Below are 12,973 nucleotides of genomic sequence, written 5' to 3'. Positions count from 1 at the left end.
CCACTGTTGGTGGGAATGTAAACTGGTGCCACCACTGTGGAAAAAGAGTATGGAGATTCCTCATAAAACTAAAAATAGAATTACCATTTGATCCAGCAATCCCACTCCTGAGCATCTATCCAGAGAAAACCAGGACTGGGAAAGACACATGTACTCCAATGTTCCTTGCAGCACCATTTGCAATAGCCAAGACATGGAAACAACCTAAATGTCCATTGACAAAGGAGTGGATCAAGAAGATGTGGTACAAATACCCAATGGAATATTACTCAGCCATTAAAAAGAAAGAAATACCGGCATTTGCAGCAACATGGATGGACATAGAAATTATCATGCTAAGTGAGGTCAGTCAGACAATGAGATAACAACATTAAATGCTATCACTTACATGTGGAATCTTAAAAAAGGACACAATGAACTCCTTTGCAGAACAGATATTGACTCAACAGATTTTGAAAAGCTTATGGTTTCCAAATGAGACTGGTTGGGGGTGGGGGGATGCACTGAGGGTATGGGATGGAAATGCTGTAAAATTTGGTTGTGATGATTGTTGTACAACTATAAATGTAGTAAAATTCATTGAATAATTTCAAATAAAATAAAATAAAATAAAAAGAAGGGCAATCCAAAGACATACAGATGGCCAAAAGGCACATAAAAAATGCTCAACATTGCTAGTTATTAGCGAAATGCAAATCAAAACTACAATGAGGTATCACCTCACACCAGTCAGAATGCCTATCATCAAAAAGTCTACAAATAATAAATGCTGGAGAGGGTGTGAAGAAAAGAGAATCCTCTCTACACTGCTGGTGATAATGTAAACTGGTGCAGCCACTATGGAGAACAATATGGAAGTTTCTTAAAAAACTAAAAACAGAGCTACCTTATGATCTAGCAATCCCACTCTTAGGGATATATCCAGAGAAAACCATAATTTGAAAAGATAATGCACCCTAATGCTCACTGCAGCACTATTTACAATAGTTAAGAAATGGAAGCAACCTAAATGTCCACTGACCAATGAATGAATAAAGAGGATGTCATACATATACACAGTAGAATATTACTCAACCATAAAAAAGAATGAAATAATGCCATGTGCAGCAACATGGGTGAACCTGGAAATTATACTACTAAGTGAAGTAAGCCAGAAGACAAATACCATATGACATCACTTTTATGTGGAATCTAAAAGAAAAAAATGATACAAATGAACTTATACACAAAATAGAAATAGAACTACAGATACAGAAAACAACTTATGGTTACCAAAGGGGAAAGGGAGAGGGAGGGATAAATTAGAAATTTGGGATAAAAATATATACACTACTATATATAAAATAGATAATCAACAAGGACCTACTACTGTATAGCACTGGGAACTAAGTATTTTGTATAACCTATAATGGAAAAGAATATGAAAAAGAATATATATATATATATAATATATATAATATATATATATGAAAAAGAATATATATATAACTGAATCACTTGTTATACCCCTGATTATGATACTAACATAACATTGTAAATCATCTATACTTCAATAAAAAAGTAAAAGTTTTAAAAGGAAAAATTAAAATTAAAAAAATTAAAGTGGAAGGCAAAAAGTCACCAGTTCAAGTTTCCTAGGAGGGAAGAAGACTGGGAATTGAGGACAATACTGTCAACTTGGAAGTACTCTTTTTCGAGGATACTGTGCAGGTTGCTATATAAGATATATGTGGAAGTAGGGAGACAGTGGCAAGCTGACAAATTTTCCCAGAGAACCTAGGATTTCTTTCAGCAGCTTAGCCTTGGGGACACACATAGGGGTCTCTGGGGCAGGGAGTGGGATGGGGCGGCATGAATAAGAAATGAAGATAATTCCTGAGAACTAACGGCGTCAAGCATAGTCTAACAGACTCGCAGCACTTTTCGCCCGTCTTCAACAGGAGGTTAGCCCCATGTCATCGGGTGCTGGAGAGGACAAAGACATACAAGGAGGCAGTGGGAGTCTGTCTGGCTTTATCTACTCTTCTGCCTTAAATATGTTTCTAGCCTCAAAGCTCTTTAAACCCTACCTCTCATGTTCTCACAGCCACAGTGTCATTTGACTTCTAATAAGGGGTAAGCAGGAGTGGACAAGGAAGTTGGGGGTGCCTGACGGGGGAAGCAGCGAGAGCACTGTTTGTTACAGCTGCCTCTGCCTCTCCCTTTCCTATACGAAGGTGGGGAGGCCTTTGAAAACTACATACCTGCTAGGCTTCCTCCTCTGGAGCCAGAGCCACAGAGCCTGTTCCAAATGCACTAGCCTGAGCTCTATGAAGGTACAGGTTTTAACTTATCAACCCTCACGTTAGACACCAAACGTGGCATGCCAGAGGGCATGTAATCAACATGTTGTTTTGGGTTTTTTTATGGTCACGCCTGTGGCATATGGAAGTTCCCAGGGCAGGGATCGAATATGAGCTGCAGCTGTGACCTATGCCATATTCTTAGGTGGGTTAAGGATGCAGCTCTGATCCTTAACCTACTGCCAGGCCAAGGATCGAACCTGTGCCGCCACAGAGACATCGGATCCTTAACCTGCTGTGCCACAGCGGGAACTCCTTAACACATTTTTATTAAGTGACTGTTACGCCCTAAAGGAAAGAGTAGAAAGTAGACAGGAAATCATCTAACCTGCTCACAGAGAGATGTTGGACACGGGTTCTGATAGCTGTAAGTAGGCTGTAAGTGGTACTCCCGTGCCCACATATTGCCCATCTATGAATTCTCTTAACAGCTACAAATGAGATACTGGAAATGAAACATGAAAAAAGAAAAGAGAAAAGAGGGAGAGTGGAAAGATCTGAAGTAAGAGAATTCTAAGAATAGAGTCCAGTCTAAAGAGAATCCTTGCTGACTGAGCTTGGTAACCTCCAAGACTGCTATGCCAGGTTGCCTGCTAAACAAAAGCAGCAATGACTGCATTCCTCTATTAGACAAACATGAAGAGAGACCATGGAATTTACTCATAGAAAAGAATTTTTTTTTAATTTTTAAGAATTCATGGGTATCTTTTTCTGATATTATAATTAAAATGAAAAGCTCTATCAATATGTAAAGCTAGAACATGAAAAGATATTCAGGATCTAGTAAGAAAAAAAACAAGTTACAAAATAATATACAGTTTGACTCTGCCTTCTGCTTTAAAAAGATTAGTATATGCATAGAAAATCTGTGGAGGAATATAATCTCAACTTTTAGGAGGTAAAATTATGGGAGAAGTTTACTCTTTGCATAGGTTATGAGGGGATGCACCTTCTACAATATATATTTCTGTAATGCTTGAATTTTCTCTTACAATAAATATGTATTACCTTTGCAATCAGAAAAAAATAAATTTAAAAACGAAATTGCAAGCATTCTTATCTCCTAAAAATATCTTTATCAAAAAAGAGAGCAAAGAGAAATAATATCTAATCATCTGAAAGAGTGTTTTGAAGCCACACTCTTTACAGCTCTAAGGTTCCCCAGGTCCTTTGAGAGCAAGCACAGGACATGAGGCCAGATGGTCTCTGAGCATGCCCCACCCTAACCTCTACGTTTAAGCATCTGCCTTCAATATTTTAATCCTGAAGTTCTGCTGGTAATAAATTTGAAAACTTCTGATCTAAAATACATGCAAGTAACTTATCTCTGAATATTCCTCAAAGCACTTCCTGGGGTTTGAGTAGGCTCTCCAGGAATAGAGATGTGTTCTCACTTGTACTTCCTGACACAAGATTTTTGTACCCGGCTTCATAGTGCAAGATCGGCTGCATTTATGAGCCGCCTGGGTAGGAAGCCGGTGTTCTACGCAGAAGGCTCCTCTGTTCAAGACGGCCAAGGCAGCAGGAAGCCTTCTCATTCCCTGCCATCTGGCCAGCCTATCTGAATCATGGTCAGCCATCCAGAAGCAGAAGACTCAGGATCACCAGAGACTATTTTCAGATGAATGAGAACTCAAGCCTGAACAATTAGAAATAGGTCAATGACTTTAAAAAGCAACTTTCTTGAAAGAGGATGCTTTTCTTTGCAAAACCCTTTCTGGCCACTGATCTTTCTTTAAATAGAATATGGTGACTGCCTATAAATCTTTTTTCTTGTTTTTAGAAGTCTTTCTGTCATAGAACCCTTAAGTAGTTGGGGAGGTTTCTTCCTTTCTTCGTCTTCTTTTTTTTTAATGTTTGATGATCTTTATTTATTTATTTAATTATTTATTTTTGTCTTTTTAGGGTAGCATCCATGGCATATGGAGGTTCCCAGGCAATGGGTCCAGTCGGAGCTACAGCTGCCGGCTTACTCCACAGCCAGAGCAATGTGGGATCTGAGCTGCATCTGTGACCTATACCACAGCTCACGGCAACGCTGGATCCTTAACCCTCTGAGCGAGGCCAGGGATCAAACCCACAACCTCACGGTTCCTAGTTGGACTTGTTTCTGCTGAGCCACGATGGGAACTCCTGGGGAAGTTTCTATAGCCTTGTGTTTGTAAGAGAAAATCTGATTTTAGAAATATAAATGAAAGGCTTCAATATTTGAGCTAAAATCGCTGTATTCCCTAGAGTTAAAAGAATGCATTCTAGAAATGGTCATTTTTTCATTGGCTCTTGATAAGGGAAAATCTTTGAAGTGAAATCCTTTTTGTTTTGTTTTGAAAGTCTTCCTTTCATAGTGATATCCTCATCTGGATTTTTGCTGGGCTGAAATGAATATGGCATTTTCTGTTTATTACCTCACCTGTGCTTCCTGACTGAGGGCAGCAGAACCCATTTGTGAATTTATGTTTCAGAACCAGCAGGGGGAGCTCACTCACACAGGAATTTGAATCCATCTATAAGGGGAGGGTGGGTAAAGCAACCCAACTTTCCTTGGCAAGAATGACCCTTTTGCATTGTGGATAAATTATCACATGATAAGCAACAGACATTGATGCTGAGATAAAGAGCCCCTGAGAAGATAAAGACCCCTTACAGACTTCCCAGCCTCAACGGCAAATCTACTGCCCAAAGCAGGTGTATATTCTGCCTGTACCTGTTTTTCAAGGCTTGGCTTGCTAAGCTGTACAGTCTGAGGTCCAGCAAGTCTGGTCCCTGGAGTAGCTATCACAATGCTGGTGAGCTGGGCCATAGGGAACGTTTTGGCTATGGTTGCAGTCTGCCCATTGACGACACGGACGGGGTGGATGGAATTCTGGGAGGTAGGAAGGGTTGTGGGGGTGAACTTGGTCAGCATGACGGGCCTCTGGATGAGTTGAGGAGCGGCAAGCATGGGAGGAGGTGCTGGGGCAATAGGAATGTTATTCTGAGCCACAGGCTTGGGTCGAACCTATGGAGAAAGAAAGAACAATTATCGTATTACTTAAATGTCTCAAGTCCTATAAGTCTGAGACACTGCCAGATCCTCTACACTATATATGTGAAACAGTATTCAGTACAAATATTTATTAGCATTTGTTTTGGTATTATTAATTCTATAGACCTCAAGATATAAGATTATAAAAGATGCATCAGCTCTTAAGAGGATCCAAATGTTCCCCTAGAATGTAGTTATTCTGATTTCAAACCATAGCTCCCTCTTCTACACCATGCCACCTCTTCAGGCGGAGGTCAACTGCCCAATCCAAAGACTGGCCCCACCCTGAACTTGTGCCCATATGGCAACAATGCTGCCAATGCTCTTATTTCATATTCTAAATTTCTTCATCTCCATGGTTTCAATTTTCCCCTCACCCATTTCTGGCCCTCTAACTCCCCATTATTTGTGGCCACTTCCTCTCTGTATCTTCTTCATGCCTTCCTCTACCTCTGCCCAATCCCAAATATTCTCAGAATTTTGTCCTGGAACCCCTTTTCCTCCCAATGTCCTCACTGCTCCTGGGAACTCTCACCACCCTACAGCTGCAATTACTGTCTATGTACTAAAGATTTCCACACTTGCATTTTGGGACCAGACATTTCCTGAACTTCAAAATCATATATTCAACTGCCTGTTAGACATCTCTACTTGGGCATTTCACAAGAAGTTCTAAATCAACACATCTAAAAATCATCAACTCCTTCCAATCTTTTCTTCTCCCTATAATCACCACCTCAGTAAATGGCATTTTCTTAATAAAAAAAACTTCAGAATCATTCCTAATGAGTCCTACTCTATTTCTACTTCTTAAATCCTTCTCAAATGTCTGCTTCCTATCCTCACTGCCACTACTCTAACTTGTGTTTGCTTTACTAAAACAGCAGCAGAAAACTCTGCTTAAAAACATGAGGTCAGCCTCGCTTGAGTTCAAATCCTGGTTCTACCACTAGACATGTAACCTAAGATAACATACTTGATCTCCCTAAACCAGTATTTTCCAAACTTTCTAAGCTGTGACCTGTGGGCAAAATGTCTGACCTTCAGTTAACTCTCTAGTTGTACAGCCAGGAAACCTGTTAAGGGTAAGAATGTCAACTATGTTAGCAGGCAACACTGCTTATGGTAAAAATGACATCTCGGAGTTCCCCTTGTGGTTCAGAGGTTAAGGATCTGGTGCTGCCGCAAGCTGTGGCATAGGCTGCAGATGCAGCTAGGATGCCACGGTTTTGTGGCTGTGACGTAGGCCAGTAGCTGCAGCTCTAATTCGACCCCTAGGCCTGGGAACTTCCATATGCCATGGGTGTGGCCCTAAAAGGCCAAAAAAAAAAAAAAAAAAAAGCTATCTCATTGCCAAATCGAATTTGAATGGGGAGAACTATAAATACTTGACAAGACACCATGCTCTGCTCCTCCTGAAGTGGGGTGACTCTTTTAAGTGGGCATGTCCAGTGTGGAGACCTTGAAAACTACACCTACAGAACTGTTACAAGATATGCTGGGCACCTGTGAGGCATAAGGCATTTGTGCCAGGGTGGTTCTCCCATGGCACTGATAAAGCTCCCATTTCCCTGTATCTGAGCAGTCCCTGGACAGTGTAGAGACTTTACATGGACTACTTTAGGGACTCGCACTGGAGAAAAACGTCTGTCTTGGGGCAAGCTCCAGTTTCTGCCCTACATCATTCCAAGTAGACCGGTGCCAAGTATGGCCTCTGACTGTTGAGAGAGTCCACATACTTAGCTGCACTTAAGACAACCCTGTGGTGGATCCTGCAGACATAGAACAAGAAACGGGCTTCACCATGTAACTAGTACACACACAGCTATCCATCTATACCTTCATAAAATAAAAACTTCTTGAAACAATACTTTCGTGCTAGGTACTCTAACATTTCCTATTGTCATTTTATTTAAAAACTCTGGGTACAATCCACTAAATTGGTATCACAGCCTACTAATGGATCATGACCCACCATTTGAAAAACACAGACAAAGCCTTAGATTCTTACCTTTAAAAAGAACTAGAGCTAGGCTCTTTCCTAGGCTTGTTGTATGGATTAAAATAGAAAATCCACATAAATGCTAAGTGCAGTAAGTGGCACATAGCAAGATGCTCTAAACATTAGCTATCGTTATGGTTGACAATGTCTGAAATGTTTCTCCTGCCACAGTCTTTGGACCATCTCCAAACTGTTCTCCACACAGTAGTAAGAGGGAACTTTCTAAAACAAAAATCTGATCATGTCAACTTTTTTGAAAATAATCTGACAGATTCCCACTGTACCCAGGATAAGGCCCAAATTCCTACATACCCTACGAGGTTCCAAAGGCTCTGGCCCAGTGGCTTCTCCAGCCTCACTTCTTTCTCGAGCCTGAGTCAGCCGCACGGCCCCTGTGCTCAGCCACACCAAATGTCCTTTGGTTCCTTAAGCTCACAGGTAGCTTTCTATCTCAGACTTGCATATATGCTCTGCTCTCTGCCTCGGACATTTTTCTTCTTTCCCCAAAACTTTGTCAGGCTAACTTAACTAGGATTTTAGGTCTAAGATTGAATGTCCCACCATCATGGAAACTTTCTGTAACACTCATGAACTCATTAAGCATGAACTGGATGTCCTTCCCATCAAATGACTCTGGACTTCCCATAACGGACACAATAATTGCCTGCACATGTGTATGAAGCTCCATGAGGTGAGAACTATTTTGAAAACTTCATATCCATAGTTCTTAGTGTTCTTTTGATTCCTAAGGTATTTATTAAGGATTTATGTGATAAATGATTGAAATAATCTTATCTCTTGTTGGCACTGCCCATCCCCTCTCCAGAGGCAATTCAGAAATAATTTATGGCCATTGACCACACACGTCCTCTCCCTACTCTTTTTGCCTGAAGCTGGGGCCTCAGATAGGAACCCCCACCCTTTCTACCACACAAGGCAACTCCCCTCAAGGTCCGGACCGGGGCAATCCTGATCCTGACATTTTGCCATAAGGATCCTTAACCCCTTGCACCACAAGAGAACACCCCGTGTCTAAATCTTTATCAGTAAGACTCTGTGTTTAAGTATGATGCTCAGTGCCATCGCTTCCCAGAGTAGAACTGAATGCTTTCTACTAGTTGGTTTCGCTACTGTCTTCTTCCCTACTCTCCTTGGCATACAGGGGGGAAAACGTGGTAACTTCATTTCCTCCCCATTGGCAGGCAGTTCTGGCAAACTTCTTCTAGGAAGTTTAACACTGTAATGTTTAAAATGGTGCTATCTTGATTCTTTTAACCTTAGGAAAATGTCCTTTTCCTTATATCCCCCTGCTATAACTTTTGGTCATTGCTAAGAAACCTGATGATAAAATGACCTTCATGGTATAGAGATCAGTAGCTAGACTCTTTAACTAAGTGGAACTGAATATAGCTGAGCTAACAGGTGCACTGCAGGCTGCTTAGAAAGGGCCCATGAAGATTTCTGTCCCATCTAACCTATTACTGGGCTTGCCACTGGTTTACTCACCTGTGGAAGAAAGTTTGGACGTGGAGTGAGTCTAGGAGGGGGGATAAACTGCGGTACTTTGATGGGCTGAGGAGGTGTTGCCTGAACCTGCTAAAAAATGAGAAAGGTAAGTAAATCAGAGAGGACAATAATTATTCAATATTAAGCTAAGCATTTTAAAAATATTTTCAGCATCACTATTCTCGGCATCAGACAATATTTTCGACAAGACTTCACTGCAGAATTAATCATCTGAATGAACACTGCCTTAAGACACTTTCTCACTCTCCCACTTGCATGCTTTACCCCATAAAATGAACCAACTGTATTTCTGTTTCCTTACACATCTAATGTAGAACATAGCAGGCTCAGCAATCTTAGACAATTTTCTTTCACATTCAAGAACTCCTGCACTTACTTATTTTAAATGTCAACACTGGATCCAAAGTAAAATCAAACTTGCTGCCTTGGACAAATGGGCTTTTTCCCAATAGAAGAGCTTTATCTAACAGTGTATGGCTTTATTCCTATAGAGAATCTAACTCCCAGCACCTGGCAGAGTTATTTGGTTGCTTCTCTAAAGATTCCCAGTTAAGTGGTAAAGCTTCACTTTAATGCCCTCTAGTTTCAGTGGTCATTATTTAAAAGCCACCAAGAGCTCTCAGCCTCCATTTTAAGAATGGACTTTTAAAACTACACTTTGGATATATTTTTTCCAATCTTCTGAGAACGTCAGTTTTAGACAGTTTTACCTTAGAAATCTCAAGAACAATTCTTGTTCAAGTACTTCTTCCTCCCAGGGATTTTTTTTTTTTTTTTTTTTCTGATGGACCTTGGACATGGGCCCTTAATTTGTGACTTTCTTGAAAAATTTTCAAGTGTCCCAACTAACTCCAATACTCCCTGGGTACATTTCCAGGAAGATAAACTAAAAGAATTCAGCCAGGCATTTTCCCCACATCAGTTAACAGAGCACCAGAGAGTTTAAGCACTCAAGTTTCACAGGAAGGACTGTGGGGCGGAAGGAGGGAGAGTTTCATGAAACAGTGACTATGCCTCTGTGAAGGGCATTTTTCCCCCTTAAGTCAAGTCATACTTTGGCCTCAGATAATGCCTGAAAGGGTTTTGGTCCTTGCTGTCGGAGCACCTCCACAGTTATTTGAAAAGATAATAGGAATGCCATATTCCCTTGCCAGCCCCAAAGGGGAATCCGGCATGGCAGCAGAGTGATGGAGACTAAAAAATCCAGCAGGAGCAAACAACGGATATACTCTACAAATGCATATCCTGAACCCTCTCATGTGGGCGCACATGAGTAGCAGCTGCTGGCTTACCAGAGTGACTGTGTTTTTTGCCACAATTTGGACAGCCTCTGCCCCAGGCCCAGTGACCTTACTAGACGTCTGGAGGTTGACTGGTGTGTTCTGCACATCAGTGCTGAGCACAGCCTTCTGATTGTTGATGGCGGTCACCATAGCAATGGTAGGTCTCTGGCCCACAACAGAGGCAGGCATGGTCGCAGTTGCTGCTTTCAAGACGAGAGGTAGTGTCTTTGTGGTAATCATAGAAGCTGTAGTTACGGTCTTCTAGGAGACATGGAGGACAGGTATTAGGACACCAAGGTGTGATCCCACTAAACAACCTTCTAACCTCCGGAAGAAAACAGCAATAATACTCATCATCAGTCAAGTTTCTTGGTATAGCAGCATTTCTTTTGTGTACGGAGAGCACGGCTCTTTCTACAGGGAAAGGCAATCTAGTTTGTAAGAATTCTCAAATTTAGCTTCAAGTTCATAGGAATAATATCAGACTAACAAGGGCACAGAGTTTTCAACAAGGAAAGGGGTAGGCTTACAGACACAGAATGTGAGTGTACCTATTTCTTTGGGTTTTTCTAACTCGTTGCTTGCTCTCAATTAATTTAAACTTTGTAGACGTTGCAAATCAATGAGGTACCTGCCATCTCTATCCTTAACTGCTACAACCTCATCAATATGAAGAAGGCTATCATGTAACTCTGGGTGTCTGCCTCCTGTGATACAAAGGCCATGCCTTTGGCAGATGGAAGTTCACGGGCTAGGGGTTGAATTGGAGATGCGGCTGCCGGCCTACACCACAGCCACAGCAACGTGGGATCTGAGCCGCATCTGCGACCTACACCACAGCTCATGCAATGCTGGATCCTTAACCCAATGAGTGAAGCTAGGGATCAAACTGGCAGCCTTATGGATGCTAGCTGGGTTCTGAACCCACTTTGCCACAACGGGAACTCTGACGGTGTCTTAATTCTTTTGAGTGGCACCCTGGAGAGGAGGAAGGGAAACTTGCATGAGGATTCGAATAATTGTTGTCTCAAAGGCAGTAAATCCCAAACTCTAGATAAGGAAACCTTTGAACCAACTAGTGTAGAAAATACCAGCTCTCGATACCAAAGGGATATGAGTCACTGCATATCGTCTTTCCCCTGGTGGGCCTGCTGCAGAAGTAAATCAAAGACCCAGTAAAAGGCAACGAGGTGGAAACAAACACCTGAGTTTCAGAAAGTCTCACAGATCAGAGTCTGAACTGAGGTGACAGGACTTGACTGATGTTCCACAAGGGCTACGGAGGCTTTGAGGCTGTACTTTTCTAGACTTTCTATTAATAATTAGAGTAATTAAAGGAGGCAGTTATAAAATAAGACAATATAGACAACCTCATAGCTATGACATACACATCTATCCACTGCTACTAGCCAACTTAAGACAGGGACGTTGCAGAAACATGAAAACAAATCTGGTCTAATTTGTTGGTTCTGATTTTACTATTACTCCACCTTTTTCTTCTTCCTCTATACTAGCCCTGTCCAGTTTGGTAGCTACTAGCCACATGTGAGTATTTAAATTGCATTAAAGCAAAATGAAAATTAAAACATCAGTTCCTCAGTCACACTAGCCACATTTAAAGTGTTCAACAGCCACATATGCCTAGTGGCTACCAAACTGGACAGTGGAGATTTCCAACACCAGAGAAAGTTCTTTTGGACAGCACTGCCCTCGACCAGGGACAAGGACCTCACTCGTCCTGACATAGATCTGGACAATTTCTTTGGGTATTTCTATTTCAGTGTCCATGCAAGTTGTTGTATGTTAAGTTGTTGGGTTCTAAGTAATTTTTCTGCCTTAAATGCATACACACGTGCATGCATTATCTAATCTTTTAACACCTTTTTTTCCCTTTTAACCAAAAAATGTCATAATCTGGCCTCATCTATCCCATCACAACCTAATAAGCAATCCTTACTGACGCTTGTAATTAAAATCACCCACAATTGTTTCCTCTTCTCTAAGTCAACAACATAGGATGGCTTATTCTCCTTGCCACTGTCCCCTCAAATGTGAAATGGGAGTAAAAAGAGAACATCAATCATTATTTATTTTGGGAGGTATCAGGTCATCCACTGTCTCTCAGTATTGAAAACCAAATAAAAGCTAAATGCTACTTATCATCAGAAATGTTACAATAGGGAGTTCCTATCGTGGCGCAGTGGTTAAGGAATCCAACTAGGAACCATGAGGTTGCGGGTTCGATCCCTGGCCTGGCTCAGTGGGTTAAGGATCCGGCGTTGCCGTGAGCTCTGGTGTAGATCGCAGACGTGGCTCGGATCCCATGTTGCTGTGGCTCTGGCGTAGGCCGGTGGCTACAGCTCCGATTCGACCCCTAGCCTGGGAACCTCCATATGCCGCGGGAGCGGCTCAAGAAATGGCAAAAAAAAGAAAGAAAGAAATGTTACAATAGTGTACCAGCAGGACTGACTTTATATGACCGGCTATTTTTAATACAATGTGATAATAGCTCTAACTTTCAAAGTAAAACATTTAAATACAAAGAACTTTTGAAGTGGTGAGCAAGTCACACCAGGTGGTATTCAATCCTGGACACCACAGGTTATGGAAGAGAAGCTCTAATCAGCAAAACTTCCTGACATGGATTTTAAAAACTGCTGTGCATGTTTACTATTTCATTTTATTTATTTATTTATATATTTATTTTGTCTTTTTGTCTTTTTAGGGCTACACCCGAGGCATATGGAGGTTGGGAACAGTCGGAGTGGCAGCTGCTGGCCTACAGCCACAGCAA

The 12,973-nt window shown here is 41.5% G+C and overlaps 1 protein-coding gene across 10 annotated transcripts in view; it reads right to left on the bottom strand.

Annotated features, from left to right (window-relative positions):
- Window positions 1-12,973, bottom strand: part of PHF21A (PHD finger protein 21A) — a 201,361-nt gene that overhangs the window by 34,864 nt on the left and 153,524 nt on the right. For 8 of the 10 annotated variants that reach the window (XM_047775901.1, XM_047775896.1, XM_047775904.1 and 5 more), the window contains 3 exons: window positions 10,189-10,440; window positions 8,876-8,965; window positions 5,047-5,340 (listed from right to left, as the gene is read on the bottom strand). In XM_047775901.1, coding sequence (XP_047631857.1) covers window positions 5,047-5,340; window positions 8,876-8,965; window positions 10,189-10,440 — 636 coding nt within the window. The remainder of the gene's footprint in view (window positions 1-5,046; window positions 5,341-8,875; window positions 8,966-10,188; window positions 10,441-12,973) is intronic. The other 2 variants (XM_047775905.1, XM_047775906.1) reach the window with 2 other exon arrangements.

This window comes from Phacochoerus africanus, chromosome 4, assembly GCF_016906955.1.
Source record: "Phacochoerus africanus isolate WHEZ1 chromosome 4, ROS_Pafr_v1, whole genome shotgun sequence".
Classification (NCBI taxonomy): Eukaryota; Metazoa; Chordata; class Mammalia; order Artiodactyla; family Suidae; genus Phacochoerus; species Phacochoerus africanus.
The sequence above is the reverse complement of the archived record's forward strand: the minus strand, read 5'-3'. Positions and strand labels throughout refer to the sequence as shown.